The sequence below is a fragment of the Grus americana genome, chromosome 1 (assembly GCF_028858705.1).
Source record: "Grus americana isolate bGruAme1 chromosome 1, bGruAme1.mat, whole genome shotgun sequence".
Lineage (NCBI taxonomy): Eukaryota > Metazoa > Chordata > Aves > Gruiformes > Gruidae > Grus > Grus americana.
The window spans coordinates 37,999,524-38,024,029 of NC_072852.1; the positions used below are offsets into that span (position 1 = coordinate 37,999,524).

At 39.7% G+C, this 24,506-nt stretch overlaps 1 protein-coding gene across 2 annotated transcripts in view; it reads left to right on the forward strand.

Annotated features, from left to right (window-relative positions):
• Positions 1 to 24,506, forward strand: part of SRGAP1 (SLIT-ROBO Rho GTPase activating protein 1) — a 157,249-nt gene that overhangs the window by 86,153 nt on the left and 46,590 nt on the right. For both annotated transcript variants that reach the window (XM_054813319.1, XM_054813320.1), the window contains exons 4-6: positions 6,340 to 6,402; positions 16,436 to 16,618; positions 17,008 to 17,136. In XM_054813319.1, the coding sequence (XP_054669294.1) occupies positions 6,340 to 6,402; positions 16,436 to 16,618; positions 17,008 to 17,136 (375 nt within the window). The remainder of the gene's footprint in view (positions 1 to 6,339; positions 6,403 to 16,435; positions 16,619 to 17,007; positions 17,137 to 24,506) is intronic.

Below are 24,506 nucleotides of genomic sequence, written 5' to 3' on the forward strand. Positions count from 1 at the left end.
AAAAGGGAAGGGAGTAATAAAATGAGGTGAACAACATTGGACAGAGAGAAAACCAAGACCTGTGCAGGAGGTGAAGCTGTTAGCAAATTGTCTTGCTTTACTGATGAAGAACATAAGCCGTCTACATCTATGTTTAGTCCAAATGGGCAGCTTCAACCATAACGGTCTTTAAAGGTCCCTTCCAACCCAAACCGTTCAATGATTCTATGATAATTCCTGATGTGAATGAGCAGTCTAACTTAAGGTACGTCACAGACCATCTCAGAAAAGCTTAACGGATGTCCACCAGACAACAGAAAGAGATGAGGTGCAAAATGCATGTGTCCTGTACTACAGTCCCCCTTACAGGAGAGAGGTCACAGGAGCAAAGAGAAGGTGCACTTAGAATGAGAAAGGCGACATCCAACACTCTCCTCCATCAAAACTGTGTTCTCCCTGAAGAAAATGGTGTGGAATTTGTTGGAGATCTGTAAACATCAAGTAGAATATTTAACCAATTTCTGTCACTTTCTGTAGGTTACTTTTGAAAAGGACTGGATTTGGAATAAAATTCTGACGGAGAAAAGTATAATCAGTCTCAATGGGTGTCATCCCTATGAAAGTGTATGGGATTTGTTCACTGTTCACAGATTTCAGACTGAAGTAGAGACAAACCATATCCTGTAGATACTTCCATATTGGAGTCTGATCGTACTGTTCTGTGAAATACATACTCTCTCTCTCTCATAAGTAATAAATGTAAATAATAACAGTAGTAATGTGAAGATTTAAAAAATAAAAACTAACAAGTGCATGGTTAATATCTTACTGCAGTCCATGGTCAAGAGCAGGAAGTACACCCATCTAACATATCTGTACTCCATTGGCTCTCACAGCACTGCACATAGGAGCACTTAACATCTTTCTAAGTAATTTCCAAATACCAGCTAATCAAGCTTCTCTATATTAAATAATTAGATAATTTAATTATATATCTTCCAGTTTATTAATCTAATAGTGTTATGCATCACTATTATCATCTCGTTTTAGTTCTCCCTTGGTCTTGCAGCAGCAGCTTCTGCATCTTTGGAGGTGCTTTAGCTCCACTTCCAAGTCTGGAGAGAACTACACCAAGCCTGTGATCAGAGCAGATCTCCATTGTTCTGCTCTGAACCCCCAATCTGCCTGTTGCAGAGTGGGAAAGCGCCTCAGAGTGGATTGCCGCATTGCTCACAAGCAAGATCCGGGGAGACAACGGCAAAGTCACTCTGAGCTTCTTGGCTCTTTCTGCTACCTCTTTTTTTCTCCCCCTCTCTCCTCCCAGGAGGATGAGGCTGCCCATTCTGCTTCTCAATGGTAGCCCTTACTGGCTTTTTCCACCTCACTGGTGGGCACACAGGTCCTCAAATGAATCTTTTCCATAAAGTGAGTCCAACATTTTCTAGAGGGATACTGCTTGTAGACTGGCTTCAGCTTGAATTGTAGTAATGAAAAGACCAATTTCCTCATCTCCTGCCCATGCTTACCGGTAGGGTATTGTTTTGCTCCATCTCCTACTTATGTCTCCTATGTGGGATGCGGCACAGAGTCTGGAGTCTGTAGCAACCCCTTTCTGTAGTCCTTCTGTAAAAGGTGTGTGCCATACGCAGTGCTGGTCTATATGAAATGTAGTGATGAGGGGTGTCTGTGCCCTTTGGTCTTTGTACCTCACCCTTGTCTCGCTGTCTGTTCTTCCTCATTCTGGTTCTTCCTTTTGTGTGCCTTTATACCTCTGTCTCAACATTTGGATTGCTTTGGTGAAATGAACCCTTTTGGTTTTACCGTACATGTTCTGATCAGCCAGGATATGTTGTATTCAGGTACTTGATTGTACATGGCTTTCCTGTCTGGGTTGGCACACTTAACATGTAGATATTCATTATTTTTGTTCTCCTGGGAGCTCTTTGTCATTCTTTTTCCCAGAGGTCAGGAACCAGCATCTGTTTAAATGTACTAAAAGCATGACAAAGATAGGATCTAGTTCAGAGATTTTTTGGCATTTATCTGATGATATTATGTCAGGCCTCATACTTCCAGATAGGCACTTAAGCTCTCCTTCTTTTTAGGTGCTGGCATATAAAAGCAGTTCAGATTGCTGTTCACGCCTGGCCTTCATGCTGCACATAAAAATACAAACATAAAGTAGCAGAGTTCAAACCTTGCATACTTGCATGTTTCTTCAGGCAGATGGGGTAGATGGCCTCATGGGGACAATTAAAGAATAAAGTAATAAGGAAAAATGTCAAGCAGAAGGGAAAAGTATTATGCAGAACATTTCATGCAGTGATTCTGGTTACCCCAGCATTAATAATCAACTGTATAAACACATACCCACAAAATCCTTAAGCAGATTTGTATATTTATAATTTATAAACATGTATTTTCTTTGGACAGAAATCGTAACGAGCCAAGATGAACATATCTTCCAGTGTTTACAGTAAAAGATGCTGAAGAAGCCAAGCACAATAAATATTTTAGTTCCATAATCTGGCTATTAACAAGGAATATGACTACCTGCCAAATCTACTTGACTTCATAAAGATTGTGGCATATAGAGAGATTTTTTTGCATAATTTTCTTAAACATTTAAACATTTAAAAAGATAGCAAAGCTATCTGTCGCTATAGACTGGGAAATCTGGGACAAAATTTTACTATGAGTTGTTTATGTCAGTGTCACCACAGCTCATGAAAGCTCATTAAAAGAAGGGTTTCCACATCACTTCCCCCAGGGACCAGCAGCAGACTCATTTAAAAGCAATAGTCACAGAATATTTTCCCTAAATGATGTAACTGAGGGTAGCATCATGTGTGCTAAATACAGACACTAAAGAGTTCCAGGAAGAACTGAACTGACTCTTAAATTTCAGTTAAAAAAACCCAAACAACAGAAGAATAAAGTTTGGGTACCCAATTATGCTCTAACTGAAATGGATGGAAAAATTCTTACAGGCTTCAATATAAGGGTCTTAATGTGGAATAAAATGTTAAGGTTCTTAGACATTAATGCATAAATATAAATCTTGATAAACATGAGTAGGACCACTGATGTGTTGAAAGTTGAGCACATACTGAAAGGCTGGTTTAGGTACACGTATTTGTCTGTTGCATGGGCATGATCTATCCTACTGTCAGGTGAAAAAAATACAATACTCTCTCTTAATGCTTTGAACCAGATTAGTAAGATATATAATATTTTTAGCAAGAGTTTGCATGTGCTCTAACATTTTTATTATGTTCTTTGTTCTTTTGGTTAATAGATGCTAATACATTTCTCTAGGACATAGTGAATAAAGATGCATCTCAGCGATTGTTTGTCAGGTTTTAATGGCCTGATTAGAGCTATCAACTCAGCTCCAGGAAAATGTGTGCTGCATCTTACATTCTGTTGTTTGGCTACCCTGAGGATAGGCTTCTAGAGGAGCACACTGTTCAAACATGCTGAACTAGTGCAGGGAATAGGTAGCATAAAAGAGAAATAGGAAAGCCATTAACCACCGAAAATAAATGCATTTCTTATCTGGTGCTCTAACGCGCTATATATTACACACTAAAAGCTGTATCACCTGCCACTCGAGTCAGTATTTCTTGATCTTAAATGCTAATGTAAAATGTGTTGGTTCTTGAAAATAAAACCCTTTTATACTGCTAAGGTTAACCCAATTTCCTGATTTTTATTGGACAATTCCTACAAAACCTTTCATCAGAAAGAGGCAGCAACTGACATGTTATCCATCACTACAGGCACCCTCTGCAGGTTGGAGTCCCCAGATGAACTGGTGGACGGCTGACTCATCTGTCATCATATGGCATTGCTAGGCTGTCACTTCCTAATTCTTACTCTTTTTGCTGATCACCTCCCTCCCTCTCTTTTTGCTTCCCATTTTAAAGCCTATTGTCCTTTCCTGAAAACATCTCCCTCTTCCCTCTATTGCGATCTCTTCCATTCACCTTCAAATTTACCATTGATCAGTGTGTTGCCTGGAAAAGATCATGTATGGTGGCCATCCGGAGGGCTGGACCACTTGTGCTTCGATGCTGGACAAAGCTCTACAGGAGCAAAGAGAAGAAAAGGGTCCTAGTAAATAGTCATCATTCCCCGAATCCTCAACTCATCTGGTGTCTATATGCATTAAGGTCTAACTGAAGAGTAGAAAAGGAGGGTGTGTCTTTCAGTGAACTGCTGTCTGCTTTGCTTACCACAAAATCTGCAGAGGGTAAAGAGAAAATTGGGTTGGGGTTTTCCGTCTCACCTTCTCAAACAAACTTCAGCACTGCCAGGTTAAGGCACGCTGTCTTAGAATCAGCGTTGCTGTATTTGGGGCTTTAGTTGCCATGAGCTTTGAGACGGTAGTGCCTAAAAGTCGAAAGGGATAAATTGCTTGAAGATGGAGTTCATCTATATTTTTTTCCCACATGTGTATGCTTTCATCTTCCAGTCTTAATGTCAACTGTCTTATTTGTATGTTTTGTATTTCTTTCTGCTAAAGTAATTTAAAAACCAGACCGCTCATATTCAGCACTATAGAAGCAGCTATCCAAGAGAAAACAGGTGGCCTCCACTTCTTGGAGCTTTCAGGAGATGTGTAAGCTGTGTCAGAGCTGCGCTGCTGACTTTTAAAGGCAAGATGCCAATGTAAAGCAATGAAAAGCAATTCAGAATTTTTGCTAAAGCTTTTACTGTGTTTCCCTACAGCAGCTTGCAAATCTGCAATCCTTTTCCAATTCTTTACAAGCATTCTGTGCACTGTTATGCATATGAATTTTTGTCCTTTGTATTAGATGAAAATAATCTGATATTTGCAAAGAAATGGAAGTAGTAAGCCTTATGTTCTGGATACTTCAGGAGTAAAGCATACCTCATGAAAAATACCAGACTTTGAAAAGTATAAGCAATAAGGAAAGCTTCATAGTAGTTCTGTGCACAGAACATGTATCTTACTATGCCTTATCTACTACAGCTAATGCCCTTGGGAATACAAGAATGTCACTGAGGTGTTTTTTAATTTATATTTCTAGCTTCTTGGCAGTTAAAAACCATCTTGCATGTAAGGATTGGAGTGAATACTGATAAATGATTTGGCAGGTTCCTTAAAATATTGCCCAGAGTTAGGAGTATGACAGTAGGAATAGAAGAAAAAATTCAAAATTTTCTGTTCCAGCTACTGTATGTATCTGTTTCATCCTCCTGGAAGATGCAGTTGGTGGGATGTGTGGTGTGGTTCCTCCTCACATGTGGGCGTTCCACTGGAAATTCTCATTTAGAAACCATTACTCCTGCAGGTGTTTTAGTGATGGCCAAGTATGTGTTAGTGGCTTTGGAGATGAGTTGTCCCCAAGGATTTTCCTTTGGCTTCTATACAAATACAAAGTACTTCTCAAAGCTAGGGCCATTATCTTTCATGAAGTTGGAGTTTTTGGAAGCTGGGCTAATTATCGATTTATTCACAGGAAAAAAAAAAAAAAAAGCTGACATTTCCAGCATGGATGTTTCAATGCTGAGCATTGCAGAAGAAATGTAGCCAGGCTGTTTGCCAAGTCCCGTAGCTCTATTCTATAGCTGTTTTCCAAAGCCTGTGGTACAAATGCCTTCAACTCTTGCACAGTTGCCACAATTTTCATCTGATTGAACTGCTATGGACAGCTAACAAAGGAATATATTTGAATGACGCTCCAATTAAATACTCTTATTTTGACATACTTGCTTTCTTTAGTAACTACTGCTAAGCATTTTTTTTTTTCTGGGTCAGAATGAAAGTAAAGACACAGTCCAGAAAAGCTAAACAAAGCTGTTTCAGCAGCCCACTCTGGAATATTATGCAGTTGGGTATCTGTTTCAAAGAGGAGCCACAATTATTTGTTGCATAAATATTTAGATAGTTGTATGTGCTGAGAAACAAAGACTATTCTAGATGTAAAATTTGGCGGGATGTCCCTCTAGAATATCACATGCCATGTGGTTTAGTTTTTGTATATATCATAGCAGTTGTAAAACAGTACATAGTTTGTTCCATTAAAAAGGCTTATAACATTAATCCTGAACTTTACCCTGTCTGTTGGCACTTAATTTCCTGATGCTTCATGGGAAAATCTCTTCAGTTACTTCTGGGTTTCCTTTTAGAAGTCTTCTGTCCAGATGTTGTCTGTCTACCTCTGCATCCCTGAATTATTATTTTTAGTGCACTGTAATTCTGTCAGAACGGTGTCTTTGCGAGCAATATTGCATTCACTATCTAGGATGAGCAATGAGTACAAACATCAAGAAGCAAATATATTGTGCAGTTTTATGTGCCTTTTTCTAATGATTTCTTTTTAATTACAGAGCAAAGAGATTGCGTTTCAGCTTCATGAAGACTTAATGAAAGTTCTTAACGAGCTTTACACAGTAAGTACAGTTATTTACTTAGCTTATCTTATACATATTCCGTATCGGACTTCTGTAAGCTTTAAGCATCCTTTTATCTTGCAAGTTACCCCTCAGTGGAGATGCTCATTTTTGTCCTTTTACACAAGTCTAAATTATCTCTTTTGGAAAGACTACTCACTTGTTTACTATACATACGCTAATACTTTCAGGATTACTCTTTACTTTCAACCCTTTTTCCCCCCAGACTATGCTAAGCCAGTTTAGTATAAATTTTGTTGATTATTAATGAGGCATTTCTACTCAGAGCTTACCAGAGCAAAGCTTCTTCCTTTTCTGCCTTGTTTTTGTCCATACTGCCATCTGCTTGGTTTGACTCATGGACTACACTCAGTAAAAATCAGTAAATGTTACTTATGCGGCCTCCCCCCCCCCTGGCTGGGATAAGTAAATAATGAAAAGAAAAACAGAAAAATAGAGGGTTGTGTAGGCTTTCCATGCCATTCAGAGAGGTCAAGAAAAAAACACTCTAAGCATTCTGGCAAGCTGCTACTAACTTGTTGGAAAATCTGAGAGAAGGTAAGTCTGAACTTCTTTTCCTCTTTGAAACTCATCTACACAACTTGTTACTAGAGGATGAGGTCTTGTCTACCTAAAAAACATTTCACAAAATATTTTTGAGGGGATACATTCTGAGAAAGAACAAAACAAGAATTACTCTTTGTTTTAAACATAGCTATACAATGAAGAGGAACTAGTGACATGGACCTCTTACAGAAGTGTGTTGATTCCTGATGGTTGAGGAAGTTGTACATCTAAATTCTCCCTTCTGTCTGGAAGAACTGAAACATCTATGCTCCAGTACCCTGCATAACAGTCTCTAGACTGCTCCCTTCCCTATCCTCAAGATTTGGGGGACCAGGAAAAAAACCCACAATATCTATATCAAGAAACAATTTGTGATTTTAAGGAAATTTAGGAAGATATCAGAGATCAGCTCTCCTCAGGGAGAGATCAGTCAAACATTACTTTTGTACATCTTGTCTGTTTTTATTTTGACCTAAGGAAAATTGGGTTAAAGAACATCTGAACTCAGGAACAACTCAGGTGGCCAAAAGAAGATCCAAATAAATTTAGACCTGTCTCACTGTCCTGGGTTCTTTTGGACTGTAATTATGGGAACAGATTTCTAAAACCTACCTAAATCTTTTTGGGGTTTTTTTTGGTTTGGTTTGGTTTGGTTTGGTTTGGTTTTGGAGTGTTGGTTTTTTTTTTTTAGAACTTTTCTTCAGGGCTTTTTTTTCCTGAAATCACCACTGATTTTGTCGGGTGTGATACTGCAAAACCTTCTTGGCTTAGACCTGTAGTCAGTGAAGTGTGCTGGGATCAGCTTCTGTAAAATAGCGGTAGCCGCAGACAATTCACACAGCTGCAGGGGATCAGGGACTGTAGGAGCCATTGCACAAGTGGGGCTTCAGTGGTGAGTAAGCCCTGAAGATACACTCTTCTTTCAGTTAAACAGTTGCCTAACTCCAGTGCTTGGTGAAGTGCGGGATTAGTGTCTGTGCTCCCAGGGTAAGAAAACAGTGAAGCCTGTGCTGAAATACTTTGCTGAATCACCAGTGAAAATCTGCAGGACTGGATTTTGGTATTTCTACTCTTTTTCTTCACGCTAGTGCTATATCCTCCCACTGATGGCTACAGATTTATTCAGATATTAACTTCCATATTATGGCTTCCATGAATGTTAATTCCTCTCTCAGAATTTAAAATTTTTGTAAAATATGAAGTTTTTTGAAGTTAGTAGAATATGGAACATGTGCATAGTTTGAATTAGGGATGGAATAGTTTGAATTCTTGGGATGGAATTTACATCCCCTAATTTTCAAGCATCTGCAGTATAGGTACAAATAGCCATCTGGGTTCCAGTTACAGTCACTGGAAATCTAGTATGGGGAGATCAGGTGCCTTTGATCAGATGCAAGCATCTGCTTCAGATGAAATGATCTACACCATTAACTCCATTGTCTGGCTTTTCATTGATTGCAAAGGAATTGGTCAGCTGTAGATGCCCACATTTAGCCAGATACAACCCACACTTAGTAAAGTGACAGTATGGTGCAGAGTAGCATCTGTTCCACTGCTTGCATCCTTAGAATGATCATCAGCATATCTGTGTATTATATGGGCTTGCATACATAAAGGTAGAACAATGTCTAGACAGATGGAAACCTCATCCATAGGTTTTTAACTCTGTGTGACATCTACTGTTTACAGAATATGATCATACTAGCCTTACCAAACAATTATATACAGTTTTTATCTCCGGGGGCAGTATGTTTCTCAGTCACTTACAAAAAGGAGAAGTCATGTTCCTGTTTGTCCCATGATTTATGGGGGGGTGGGGATGATAAAAGAAAAAAATAATCAATCTTACTGCTGTGAGATAAATCTTTGTGTCCAAAAGAAAGCAAATTAATTTCAAGTCAGTAAATAATGTACTAATACTGAAGTCTCTCCCTGCTTCTTGGTTCTGGGTTTTTTTAAAGGAATGGTACCTTCATGAAGTATAACTGTCAAAATGTGAAGCCTTATTGGAGTTTAAATATCTCTAAAACCTTTGAGTGAGGGGAAGGTATCGGAGCTTTTAATGAACTGAGGGTGTGTATGTAGAAGGGTTTAATAATCCATTTACTTCTTATCATCATTCCTTATCTTACAAGAAACGTTTGTAAATTAAGGTCACCCTCCAGAAATAAAAAACACACAGTTGTGCATAAAAGTGTGTTGAAGAGAATGAGAGAGGAGAATTAAAATCACTAAAAGCTAAAATAGTAAGAAGTGTTAGCGCTGAGGCAAAGGTGTATAGTTAATGTAAACAAATTGCATGTTTTTTTTGATAGCCCTTGAACTTCTTAGATGAGGAGTGGATTCCTTCGGCAGACGTATTCAGGCACACACAGAATTCTGCAGCTCCACAGTAACTCATTCAAGCAAACATGTTGTTCGCTCCACTGACAAGGTTTAAGACATTACTCACCTGGATTTCCCGAGTGCTGTGGGGTCAGGGGCTGGATTAAATGCTTGTTTCAAACCCCAATGATGTGAGGCTCTACCCACCCTTCTCTAGCATGTCAGCCAGACCTGAGACTTCATGACCCCTGCCTTCAGACTTCTCCGGCACTGGGTATCTCAAACCCAATTTATCTAGAATGTTCCAGAATAAATGAGATGTTTAAAGGAATTGCTACTGATTTGGCCCAGATATTTTTAATGGATGAGTTCTAACACAGCCTACTAAGTATCTGAATAACAACTGACTTTTCTTCAGATGACAAGGCTGCATCAGGTGTCCTCGCCTTCTGTATCATAGAAGGTGCCAGAAAAAAAGGTGACTTTGGGATCCATCTCTGAAAATGTAGTCTTGCACTTCTGCCTCAGAAAATCCTTTTTAACCTGTTAATAGGGCCAGATCTAAAACCTGCTGTAGTTAGGGAGTTTTATCCATTGGTTTTGATGGTTATTAGATCAAATAAGTCAATAAGCAGTGCCGTAGATTTTGCAAATAAGAAATCATTGAGGAATTGAAGAGACATGCCACCTTCCAATAAGAGTGCGTTATGAAGATTTTCAATTAAAAATACTTATACTCAAAGATATTTTTTAACTTGTGAAAGTTTGAACCTCTGCCTTTTGAGAGAGAGAGACTAGCAAGCATTTTGGCTGTTTATTTAATGTGGAAAAGCTCAGAACTACAATGAAACGTCAAAAAACCCCAGACATTTTGGAATATTGAATACCTACTGTTCTTTAACAATGCACACTAATAAGAGACCTTTCTCCTTGCTTACACTTTATGTAATTAATTCCTTTTCCTGTTTTCATTACTAGGAATTATCATGGAAATAGCAGATTTGTACCATAGGTCTTCATTTAGTCCCTGGGAGAAGCTTAGCTTCTGTTGACTTTGGCTTGTGCCATCCTCATTAAAATTAAATATCATGTACAGGATTGTTGAAAAAATAAGAAGAGAAGCAGGTGAACCAAGGCTTCAGAAGATGTTCTAAGAACCTGTGAGCAAAGCAGTCTTACTTTGCTAGAATAATCAGAATTTTGTAAAAGGAAAACTTTACTTTTTCCATCTCTGTTACATAGAGAAGGTTTTCTCTTACATTATGTTACATATTTGTATGTTTTCTACATGTTATTCACATGATTAGTGAAAATGCATTTTAAGACTCTCTATTTTCAATTCTCAGTATTTTATGCACTGGTTCTTAAATTATGACTCGAAACATTATGCTGAAAACAATTGAGTAGCTAAGCTTCAGTCTGTATCAAGTTCAGTAAATTATGAGTGACAAGTACTTTTAATTATGCATGGCTTCTCCCTGGCTGTGCCAGCCAGTCAGTATTTCAAGGTCTGCAGCATCCCAGCTGCTGCATTTCTCTCTTTCTCCTCTCCCTATTACACTTTCAGCCAATGTAGACTAGTAATTAGTCCCATGTTTTACGTAAGGATATAAGCTGTTGAAACTAGAGCAGAGCGTACCTTTTGAGTGAGTGGGGAATGGGGAAAGAGGAACCCAGTTAGTTGTGTGGGGTCACAGAGTAGAGGTTATTTCCTGACAATTACAGGAAAAAAAGTCGTTCAAACTGAAAACTGCAGGAGGCTTGGGTTGGTGTTTTTTTGTGAACCGAGAGATTTAGAAACCTTCTTACATATTTATTTAAAGAGGCAACAGATTATTGATTTTACAATAGAACATTTGCAACAGAGAGCGCTCTCCAGTCAAATTCTTCTTCCATTTCTCTGGAAGGCTAAAATATCTTGTATTATCAGATCAAACACTGGAATATGACAGTAACGTCGGAGTGATTTGGAATGGTAGGAAACAGAAGGTAGGCAAAGTCTTTTCTTGCAGTGGAGGGAGGTCTCCACTGGGTTTATGTAGAAGTGAGGGCATATTCATAAATGACCTCTAAAGGAGTCAGGGGGGGGATCAATGAGGTGACAAGTTTGCTAAAAATACAGAGCTGTTCTGGTAATAAGGATGAGGGTGAACGGTGGACAGAAGAGATGCACATCATAAAAGTACATCTTCAGGTCTCCCACACGGCTTCCCAAATTACTCCTACTGGCATCACACTTTTCACAAGTAATACAGATGTAAGGCTTTCAGAAAAATGAAATAGTAGGGACAGTCCAAAGCAAACAATTTAATATTGGATAAGACAGGGCTGCTGTGCTGCTTGCATTTTCCATTGCTTTATCTTACTCTCTCAAAATCTTGGCTGTTTAATTTCTCAAGGTAGTTGCTGCCAGATTTTTTTTTCTTTGCTGAAATAACACAGAATCTGGACTCTCTATAGAAAAGTGAAGTCCAATTTACTGTAGCACAGCAGAGATCTGAGAAGGTGAAATCAGTAATTCTGTACTGGTAGTAATATATCAGTGACAATTCCTGAAACCACATCAGGGGTTGGTTTGGAAGTGAACGGGATGCTGAAAACAGCTAATACTGAGCCTGCTTAACTGCTGCAGGCCACTGATGTAGTAAAATTGGAATAAGACTTTACTTATTTCTTGGGAAAAGTACTAGCTAACCTGATTTAATGAATCCCTTGCAACTCCACTCTCTGATAAGAACTCACGACTCAGCAGAGGCAATTCTGAAACAATTCAAACATGGTAATTGCAACAGGGATGAACTACTGTTCCGTTAAATGCCCATTTCCTGAGAAACACTATGAAAGAGTTCTTAATTATGCAGTTTTATTATAAAAATAAAGCACATGGTAACACATGGTAATTCCAATATATTTTAACTTTGTAGCATTCAGTCTTAGTGCATTGGGTTAAGAAGCTTTCTAGAAAAGAAGTATGCATGTAGAAAAGCGCCTTGCTACGGGAATGTTCCTCTCTTGTAGCCCACAGAAGTACAGCACTAATTACTGTCTTGTTGATAGATTTGCCCAGATAACAATTGTGGGTTTAAATAAAGTAATTATCTAAGGGTTTACTCTAATGTGCCCTTCCTTGTGATACGTGCTATCTTCTGCCCTAAGCCTCCTTGCTGAGCTCTTATGAATGATGCTGAAAATTTGGCACACCAAACGAGACGTTTATATCACTAAGTGAACAGTCTGTCACCTACAAGTGGGGGAGTACACAGTTTGGGTAGCATAATCTTTTTCATCTGCCTGTAGTCTGACTTAGTTATGTCAGAAATCTATATTTTACATCACTGGATCTGCAGAATAAACCTGCTAAATTAATAGGAGATAAATTCACTGTTTAATTTTAGAAAGGGACTAGTATGCATTTAACAATGCTTGTTCACTACAGCAGAGAAGTGCAGCATATGTCTTGATGACAGATTAGCATCTGCAAAATTACGACCTTGCTCTTTCTTTTCAGTGCATACTTGATGGCTGATCAATAAGCACTTTGGGGACTAATTAAAGTCAGTTCAGTGATGGATACTCTCACAGGATAGTCTATCGTTCAACAGTTTGGTGGACATTTGAGAAGCGGTATTGCTTATTTCATCAGATTATTCCTGGTTTGAATAACAGATCTATGGATCTGTCACAGATCAGAGATCCGTGGATCTCAGAACTCTTCATACAGTAAGTCTGTTTACTAGAATTAGGCAGGCCTGTTACAGTATCTAGCAGTCTTTTAAAAACTCCAGGGAGAAAAGATAGTATAATGTTAAGGGAGAGAGTCATATGCAACGTAGCATGCAAATTCTAAGCTAATTTGTTGCAGAAGCGTGCAATGAAATACTTGGAAGCCAACTCCCTAGCTTGTTCCCATTTATTTTCCATATGTGTCTGTCTAATGCTTTCTCAAGTTAAGTTTAGCTGCTGCAATATCGGCTCTTAAAAAACATTGACAAATCATGAAAAAGGCTGGAGCTGTCACCTTTCCCCAGAGGCTTGTAAAATAATGATGTCACTAGCGCATGAGATAAGCAATGCTGTCAACATAACAAACTGGACAGGAGTCAAATGCATAGGCTGATCACTGCTCTGTACACAGTCTGTATTGATTTCTAAACCAGCGTGGCTTGGGTAGGACAAACTCTGACTGTTGTCCAGCCCCAAGTATACTGCCAAAGGGAGGGCTTCTTTTTCAATTTTAGTTATCTTAGGAATCATTTGTACCAAGAACTTCTGCAAAATTTGTTGCGAGAACATGGATTTCAAGTAGACTTGTTGGTTCTCCATAGAGACTGTGACGTCCATGTCATCCTCACACAAAACTTGACTTTTAGTCGGTGTCTAGTGAGACACTCTGGATTTGATAGCGTGTGCTGTAAGCAGGCAACGAGAGGAAGAAGCACTCTTCGGTGATGTGAGGTTAGCGGAGTCAGCGTGGAGGCATCTGAGCCTCTTGGTGAGAGCTGGTGGTCATACACTTGTACTCCTTCATTCAACAGGGAGGCAAGCTGAAATGTCACAGCCGCTGCAAAAGGACGTTTATACCTAGTCCACTGGGCTACATGACACTCAGAAAAAATGCTTCGAAAACTTCAGTGCTAGCTGCTTTTGTCAAGGAGAACAAATCCTTGCTTCACCACTTAAGTCAGGTGCTTTGCAATGTGCTGTTAGGAAACTCTGAGATATTATTATTGTTCCCTCTTTGCAGGCAGAAAAACTGAGAGAGTACAAAAGAAAATAACTTTCCTAAGTGGTTAGACACATGAGTTAGTCTTGTCCTACCAACTAAAAGGTCTCTGGAGCTGACACATAACAAAAGATAAAAAAAAAGCAAATACTTGTAGACTTCTGTAAAGAAGCACTCAAAAAGTTGAATAAAAAGGCCAAAAGAGAGGGGCACAACCTTGTTTTTAATTTCCTTTTCCCATAATTTTTAATCACTTTCTGTGCTTCTCAGGTTTGTTTTAGAAATAATTTCTTTAAGAAGTACATTTCTTCTCTTTTCAGTAATTCTTTCCAAGTGGCTATATGAGTTAGACTCCCTGGATACAGATTATCAACAACTGCAGAAATGCCTTTGGTTATAGGGAGCGGAACGTGCCGTTTGGTTAAGCTGAGAACCGTGCAGGTCTCGTCTCTGCAGGCTTGCCTTCTTCTCCCAGCTCGGCTTGTTTCGTCTTTGGGTTTTTGCCTCATCCATGCAGACTGAGCTGCTGGGGCAGTGGCTGTTCCCGGCGGGTGTGGGGAGTGCTGGGACAGGGAGCTCTGCACTCTGGTCAGGCCTTGGAGCACAACTGTGCTATAAAATAGCAGCAGCAGCAGCGATAGCACTAAGCCCTGCTCCAGGCAGTTTGGGTTTTTTTCAGCAGAGCGCTGTAAACATATGTTTTTATAAATAAAAACAAGGCCACTCTTTTTGATGTGTGTTGCCAGCTGTTTTACCTTACTGCAGGAAGTTAGTGAAGAGTTGCCTGTTTTATTTTTAGTATCAATCCTATTTCGGTTGTATCAACAGCATGGCATCAGTATTAAATAGTGGCATACACAGTTACGGTGTATAATATATGCATAACATACATGCAACTCTCTAAAAGCTTCTTTCTTTCTGTTGCACGAGACTTTAAATAGGCATCTGTCCAGCCATCACCTGACATGGCATGCAGTTGGTTTGTGTCAATCCACGCTAAGCCATGCTGCAGCAAATTTGCACTATCTAACTTCAGTGTCCCCAGTGTTGCCACTCTATGGATGCTCCTCAGGCTGGCCTATCTACTCAGTTACAAAAACTACTCCTCTCCCTAGGGAGTATTTCCAGGCAGCTCCCCAAACTGGTCTGTCTTCTCCATGGGTCACACAAAGCTCTGCTGAGGGAGGAACAGCCTGTTTGATTCCTCCCTGACTGTGTTCTTCGGAGGAGATGTGAATGGCTTGCATGGCCTCAGCCCAAAGATAACATCTGCTGGATGGAGCACTCTGGCACCCTGTGAAGAAAAGAGGAGGCCGCTGGCTGCCCGAGGATGCCTTCATGCTTTGTTCCTTGATTGAAACTTAAGACAATAACAACAAAAAACAAACAAACAAACAAAAAGGCTGGGGAAGATGGAAAGAGGCGTTCTGTGCTGGAGGCGGGCAGAGACAGCCCTCCCCAGCAGAGGCGGGTGGTTTGTGGTTGCTCGCTGCCCACTACGCAGCATTCACGCTGAGGCTTTTCTTGCTTGAAGGAGAAAGGGAGGACGGGGCTGAACCGGCCGCTCTCCCTCTTTGTGCTCTGTTGCAAGCGTGTATTTGCAGGCTGGCGGCCCCAGCTTTCTTGGCTGCAGAGCCAGCGTGTGTGTAGGGGGAAGATAATGGTATTAACTGGGGGTCTATGGGGAAAGCATCTTCACAACTTATTTATCAGGCAGCTCCTTCTCCAGCCCTCTTCTGGTTTTAGGTCACGCCCAATCTGCTGGCTGGGGATGTGATCCCAGACAAAAGCTTCCCGTTGTGTCTGCATCCTTCCCCTTTCCTCAGTGCTGAAGGGATCCTTCTGCTTTCAGTCCTTCGATGTCCACAGCCAAGCTGTTAACTTAGCACTGAAAAAGTCAGATAGATGTGGCACTGACAAAGATTTAGTTTTATTGCTCATTATTTCCTGTTTTCATTCAAAGACAGGAATCTTGAAGTTTAATAAGAAGGATTTTGCTCTTTTCTATCAGAGCAATGAAAAAAAAATCCCCAAAAAAATTTCTACACAATTTTTGACTGAAATATTTGATAGCTTGCTGCCCCATTGCCTATCCAAACATTTCAGTGATGCAAGGCCCTTCTGAGCAGGAATGAGGCAGGACAAGAGATGGTCTCACACACTTACATTACAACTAGTTCTCCATCACCTTTCTCTTTATTCATAATGCTTGGTAAAGCACTCTGAACATTTAGAATTTTAGATATATAAAAATAAAATAAAAATGCAACCAGAAATCCTCAATCTCTGTTGGCAAAGAAACTTATCCAAGCTCTATGTTTATAAGAGAATGTTTTGCTCAAAGACCCTATGATTTTTCTGTAAATACCTTCATATTTTCATTTTGTCCTAACTCTCCTTTGACTCCGTCTTCTGCAGGTCATGAAAACATACCACATGTATCACGCGGAAAGCATCAGTGCAGAAAGCAAACTGAAGGAGGCAGAGAAGCAAGAAGAAAAACAGATCGGGAGATCAGGAGACCCTGTTTTTCATATTCGACTAGAAGAAAGGCACCAGAGACGGAGCTCTGTGAAAAAGATTGAAAAAATGAAGGAAAAAGTAAATAGTCCTTTTATTTAGCTTCATTTCAAGTAAATTCAGTGCATTTCTGACATTCTTTAGCATGATATTAAAACAGAAGTCCAGCTAGGAAATAAAATTAAACAAGGTACACATAATAAACTAGCAGTGGGTTGTAGAGAACTTGACTTAATTGCAGTTCAGAGAAGGGAATACTTTATTCATGGTATAATTCTTACGATATGGTTTGTCACATTTGAAACAAAATACTAAGTTACCACTTTGTATTACATTGGTTATATGCATAACAGGCGGGCAACTAGGAGTCATTCTTGTTAAGAGGAACCTGTGCTTGATTTGTTACCATTTTTGCTACATACCAAAAATGAAGTAATTCAAATACATTAACATACAAACTTCTTTCCTAGCGTCAAGCAAAATATTCTGAAAACAAGCTGAAATCTATTAAGGCCCGTAATGAATACCTGCTCACCCTTGAAGCAACCAATGCTTCTGTTTTCAAGTATTATATTCATGACCTTTCGGATTTAATTGATGTAAGTATTGGCATATTTGGTTTTATGTTTCTTCTGTTCAGGAATAATACTTTTTTTTTTTTTTAAATTTTCAAAGGGAATACATTAGTCATATGTGTCACCTTCAATACGCTTATCATTTACAATATTGTATGGTATAATCAGCAGATTTTCCCTTCAGCTTTGTATTTCACAAAATAAAGTGCCAATAAGATGCTGAATCCATTCCTTTAAAGTTAGAACATTCTGTTTGCTCCCCATGTGGCAAGAGAAAATATGACAGGAATAATACAAAAAAGGTAGACATATCCATTTTGTAGTATAAAAGGATTTCTGGGGTACAAATATTTTTTACAAGATAAGCTGCTTATGTGGGCATCTAATAATGGTATTTTAACTCAAAAGAAGGCATTTCCTCCCTGTCTTCAAAATGATTTAGTTCATTTAGTCATTGAATCAAATATACACTTTTTATTCTTATTTCATGTAGTTTGCAGAACAGACACAATCAATCCTGTACTCTGTACTGTCAACAGAGTTGATGCCGATTTTCATGAAGTTATTCCTGTGAGAATGTCCTAGGAGAATGATGTTGTACACTGATGTTGACTTGTACTAGCATTTGGTCTCCAGAACCTGTATTATTGGCATTTTTAGATGATATGAAAGGAAAATCCCACACTCTACCATGTCCCACTCTCTTTGTAAGCTGACCACATATTTGATAGAGAAAATTTGGAGGCAGCAAACACAAGCTCAAGAATATTCATTCACTAGCAATGTAGTGTTAAATAAGTCAGAGGGTACACTTCTGTGGCCCATATGACATGCTAGATATTTGAATTTGCTTTCTACTGCAACAATAGCATTTGTTATTTACAATAGTAAATAACATTCGCATACAGTCATTTCTGGTGGGATGTTCGGCACAAAGATAAGCCAGCTGGTTTGTAATATAGTATAAATTAACGCAGCATTTGACAAGAGGTTTCTCATTTCTACTGTCTGGAGAACCAAAGCTTGATAGAGAAGGCAAAAAATGCCTTCTTGAGATGAATGGACTAAAATAGCTGCATATATGTGTTTTATTGTATGCTTTCTAAATACTGCGAGTCAGTTTTGACATTTCTGTTTTCCTGTGATTTATAAAATATTGCTTCATTTTGTTATAACTTTTTCCTTTTCCCTTTCAACATTTCAACCCCCCCATGGCAGGGGGATTCAAATTAGATGATCTTTGAGGTCCCTTCCAACCCAAACCATTCTATGAGTCTATGATTTTCTCTCCAAATGGTTTTGCTCCCTTTTTTTCTTGCTTCTTTCTTACGAGAGATGGTGATGTACTTTTTTCTGTTTTCAGTATTTCTTGCTGTCTCAACATCTCTTTTCTTCCTCTTTCCTACTCATTGTTGCATATCTTCTCTACTGTAATTTGTTCTGGCTTATTCTGTTGCATATTGTTCCTGTCTAATTTACACCCATGCACTTGCACATCCCCCTCCATCTACCTGGCCTGCCCAGGCAATGAAAACATTTGTCAGGATCCCAAAAGATAGATGATCAGGGCAGAAAACTAAGGACAGCTAGCGCACCTGCTAGGCTACCACCCAAGTGAAAAGTTGTCCCTACCTCATGGATGATGTTCCTGATACTGCTTGTCGTGGTTTAGGCCCAGCCAGCACCTGGGTGCCACGCGGCCGCTCACTCGCCCCTCCCCCAGCAGAATGGGGAGAAGTATAACAAAAGGCTTGGGTCCAGATAAGGAGAGGGAGAGATCACTAATTATCATCACGAGCAAAACAGACTAAATGTAGAGAGGAGATTCATCTAATTTATTACTAAGCAAAACAGAGTAGAGCAATGAGAAAATACAATCAAGTCTTAAAACACCTCCCCCCACCCCTCCCATCGTCCCGGGCTCAACTTCACTCCTGGCTTCAACCTCCTCCCCCCTCAGTGGCACAAGGGGGCGGGGAATGGGGGTTGCAGTCAGTTCAGCACACAGTGTCTCTGCCACTTCTTTGTCCTCAGGGGGAGGACTCCTCTCAACATTCCCCTGCTCCAACATGGAGTCTCTCCCATGGGCTACAGTCCTTCACAAACTGCTCCAGCATGGTCTCTCCCACAGGGTGCAGACCTTCAGGAGCAAACTGCTCCAGCATGGGGTCCCCCACAGGGTCACAAGTCCTGCCAGCAAACCTGCCCTGGCATGGGCTCCCCTCTTCACAGGTCCACCGGTCCAGCGAGGAACTTGCTCCAACATGGGCTTCCCACAGGCCACAGCCTCCTTCAGGTGCCTCCACCTGCTCTGGCATGGGGTCCTCCACAGGCTGCAGGTGGAATCTCTACACCCCCTCATCCTTCCCTTTCCAGGGGACAGCCTGCTTCACCATGGCCTTCACCACAGGCTGCAGGGGGATCTTTGCTCTGGTGTCTGGAGCACCTCCTCCCCCTCCTTCTTCACTGACCTTGGTATCTGCAGAGTTTCTTACATCTTTTCAGTCCTCTCTCTGGCTGCAAAAGCTGTCTCTAATTGTTTTGTTTGCCTTCTTAAATATGTTATCACAGAGGCGCTGATTGGCTTGGCCTTGGCCAGGGGCGGGTCCATCTTGGAGCCGGCTGGCATTGGCTCTGTCAGACACAGGGGGAGCTTCTAGCAACTTCTCACAGAAGCCACCCCTGTAGCCCCCCTCCCCGCTACCAAAACCTTGCCACACAAAACCCAACACACTGCTTAAAGGATGGTGGATTTTTTTTAGCTTCTAGTTAGGGCATGTCTGATAAATGTGAAGTTTATGAGTTCTTCCTGGCTGCTGGAAGGAAGGAGGATCACTTTCCCTCTGTCCCCAGCACTCTCACCCCTTCAGAGGTTGGAAAGATGCTGCTTTTGTCTTCTCTCCTGCCTTCTCTTTCACATTTCCCAGTGAATGTCTCCAGTGCATATTTCTACTTGGTCAAAACTTCCTCAAAGACAACACTCTTTGGAGTTACTGTTTGAGAAAATATTTACACAACCATGAAGACTAGAGCTTTCTAACTGCTAGTTTTTAATAGAAATATACGTTCTACAGTATTTAGTAATACAGGAAAACAATACCTACTTTGAGTGGCTTTTTCCAAGCCATGGACCAATGCAGACAATAACATTCTTTTGGCAAAATGGCTTTAGAAATGACTCTTCCCTAAGGAATTTAAATGGAAAGTCTAGTTGCCCTTTGCATCACTGTTTTGTAAGAGTAGGCTGTAAACATGTGCAACCAGAATTTGCTTCAGAGCCAATTTAATCCGATTGTGAGCTTGTTTAAATGAAGTGTCTTTCAGACATTTGTATTTAATCAGAATACGCTGTGAAAGCATTGGTATCTAGACAGAGTGTTTACTACTTGACAAAGGAAACGCTTTTTGTAAATGCAAGAGTCTTGGCAAGATTTTGGCATTATATCATTGGAATGTGAGACATCCTTCCTACTGGCCATATGTTGCAACAGTCCAGGCGATCTCATTCTGTAAATCTATTACTGTAATGGTACGATTCAGAGTCTTCAGAGCAGGGGTGGCAATTTCATTCTTTGCCCTCTCTAGTTTGTCCCCATCTGCCTGCCTGCCTTTCTGTGCTTGCCTAGGCTCTCTCGTTGCCTGTACAGAAGGGGATTACTTCTCTATGTCTGAATTCCGTTACCGTGGAAAGGATTTAGATCTCCCCAAGCTGTTGGTGTTGCCCATAAATGCAACTGAATGTTTTCCTACATTACTGAAAAATATGGCTGATAAAAATGGGATAAATATATGAAGGAATGCAGTAAACTGTTCAATATATATTTTTTGTAACAAGATTGGAAAGGGTTGTGGGATTTTTTTGATTTTTTTTTACAGAAAAAATCATAGTTCTTTTCATTTGGATTCCACTGCAACTTGATTTGTGAGGCTCAGATGGAAAATCCTAAATTGCAGTTCCTCAGCTGAACTCGGTCTGAACTGTTCAACTCCTTCATTTCATTAACAAAGCTCAGAGCTTCTGACTTAAAATGGTGATGTGTTGTTCATCTTAAGCTCTTGTGATAAAAGCAAGATAAAAATATTGCTGGAGTCTTAGCTGGATGTTTTAATGCATTTAGTGAGCTGAGGGTTGCACCAGCATTTGCAAAGAAGTAGAGGGATAAACAGGATTTGATATGCACAGTATATTTCTGTCCTCTGCATATTGTGCTAGTGGAATTTGAATTTTCTGTTGAATATTTCTTCTCTGCTGACTATATAGTAGGATCTAGTTCAAGCAGAGGACATGATTCATTTTTTTCTTTACTTGTATTATGTAAAAAGTAGCAAAGATTACTTTTTAGCTGAACTAAATAAGCTTTATCTAGTCTGTAGAAATTAATTTTTTAAGATTGTGGGTTTCAGAGGAGCAAGAGTACACACCCCTGCTAATGTGACTACTAGTACCAACAGCTGTCCATATGGCACATGCTATTGCTCATTTACTTGAAGATTTCCATGTAATTGAGTTTATTAGATTTATGTGGGTATAAGAGGTAGGGACCTTTTGTCAGACTTACCATGCACTCATGATCTGAAGGTAAACGCTAGGAAATAGTGACCAAAACAATTTGACTGTAGTTCTGCTGCTAGAATAAATAAAATATTCATGTGTTTGTCTTTCTTACAGTGTAGTTTCTGAATCTCTAATTGCAGTCTGCATGCTTTGGATGCTGGAAGTTAGGGAACATTTAGCTATTATGAACTTCATTTATTCTGTATAGGTTCTTTGTTAATCATTCATAGAACCAAGTTTATAACTAGGCTAGAGTGTGTGCAGCTCACAATCTTCATTACATAAGTTCTGATAAATGTGATATGTACAGCCAGATGCCTTTGATTTGAATGTTGATGTCTGTGTAACAGGATGATTAGAAAGTGACTTATTCAGAGGTTAAGGCTTTTTTTAAATGAATTTCTCTCTCCATTGGCATTAGAATTTTATTATTATTCCTGAAATGAAATGAAGAGCAGCTTGCTTGTTTGGTTGAAGCTCTGTGCTAAGCATTGCAGTGTGTTTTGTTCACTCCTAAATATACTCTGGGGACCAATACAGTAAATGCTTTTGAGACTGTTTCAGATTTAATTCCAAATACGAATAAAATGCAAATTACAGAATTAATTTTTCACACATATCCCAAATGCATCACTCATCTCCCTCCACTTTCCCCAACCAAAACTCTTTATGAATCCAGAAATACAATAAAACTCATAGTCTATGACTTGACTCATTTCTCATCCTCATGTCTTCCTGCACCAACTGACATCTCATCTCTCTGGCCCATAGTTGGACAGCAGATCTCATTAGCCATCCAGGCTGGAGCCTTGGTGTGCTGATTAGTGAACCTCAAAGATTCATATTTATTTTGGCTAACACTGCAGTTGCTTGCTTGAACTTTCAAAATCTTTCTACCAATCTACAGATTTTTCCTGAAAATCGTGTATATGTGCGTGTGTGTGTGTATCTGCATACGTGTGTACTTTTTTGCAACACCAGAAGGGTTGGTGATTTTTTTTTACCAAGCGTGGTCAGACAGGATGTGGTGGGGGCAGCATTTTAGTGGCAGTACCTTAGATTTTTAGTCTTAATAATGAACAAATACCCAAAGTGCCATCTCCATTATAGACAACTCTCTTTCTAAACCATCGTTAGTACCAGCAGATTAAAACAGTACTCTTCTTTCTGAGTAGCCATGAGTTGATATTGTGACAGAGCTGTTGCCCAGTTAAAATGATCTTTGTCTCCAAATTTTGGAGAAAAGTGAACTACAGTCTGGCAGAAGTAAGAGCTGTGATGTCTGAGTGTTTATTTTTGCTTTTGAAAAGTAACTTTACTCGTACAAATTCTATTTATACTTAAATCATTGAAGCAAGATTCCAAATTCAGGCATTTCATATTCCGTTCAAAGAGCCACTGGTGATAAGGCATTAGTTCAGGTTCTGGATTTAGTTCTTGTTTGCTCTGCTGGCATTGGCATTGCAAGAAAATGCCTTAGTCTGGCAGGATATTCTACTTCACTTGAAGAATCCTTCTTAGCTGAGAGGCTGTGTTTGTTACCCTCTTCAGCTGTCATCACTTGCAAAAGATGACCATGGTGATAGTTACTGAGTAGATTAAGGGTTAAACAATGAAGTTCTTGGTACTGTCACAGCATGAAGGCTGCAATCTTAGTATTCTAACTTGCAAAAAAGCTGCATCAGAAACCCACACAGCTCTAATTGTAAATCAATAAGCTTTCTATTAATACTCAGATTAATCCTCTAGATCCAAAATTCAGGCTCTAGATGCCTGTAGTTTCATAATACATGGATAGTTGCCCTCTATTTCTCATTTCCTCTCAGTTTAATCTTCCATGAGGTCTCTCTGAAACTAATGCACATGAAATAAAACAGCTGTCCTGATCCACTTTCTTATCAGCACTTTTAGTCTGTCTTTTTCATCCAAGATAGTGAATTAAATATGAGATCTGATTTGACACAGAACAAGAGAAAAACACCAAGAGACTTTTCCTTTTAGAAACAATATTTTTTTAGGCTGGAGGTCTTTGAAATATGGATGTGCTTTAGTATAAAAGTTGAGTGGCTGTTTTAGTAAGTGTAACACAAATTTCCATTCTATAAATGCAAAAGAGAGAGGTTAACCTATATGTGTTTGATTGAACATGACATCTTTCTTCAGTTTTCTTTAAATGGTTCAGCAGCTGGTTTTTGGAGAGCCACTGTCCCATCTGCAGTAACTACCTGGAGTACTTGCTAGGACTGAAAGCTTAGTCTTTCTGGAAGTTTTGTTGTGAATAAAACAACCTTCTGTTGTCAGATTTCAGAGCGCAGTTTGATCACTAGTCATTAGCACACCTAAGGCAAGGTGTGCAGGGTTTCTTTCTCTTCTACACACAGGTTTAGGTATGGCAAATAAGTTGAAAATTATTTCCCATGCAGTGTGTGCATCTGTATGTCTGTCTGTCTTTCTCTCCTTTTTCAAATAAGAAAGAGGAAAAGGAGGGGAACATGATCCCATGAGTCCTGAGGGTTTGTAATAGCTGTGAGGGAGATATGCATATAAACATAGTCTACAGCGGACTGAATTCAAATTACTTCTTTACCCAACTGCATCGCTTAACTTGTGAGTCCTGCAGGGAAGGATGATTTCAAATGGCAGGTAGGCACCCAGGATGGGTGGCTGGGGCTGAGGGATGCCCTGAAGCAGCGAGCTCCCTCACTGCCCGAGCCAGGCATCAGCCTTGGACTGGATCAAATCTCTCCTGTTCAAATACAGAACATTGCTTTGTATGCAACTGCTAGCAGAATGATGTGCCACTGTTGGGGTGACAGAGGGGTCTGCGATACATCTGCCA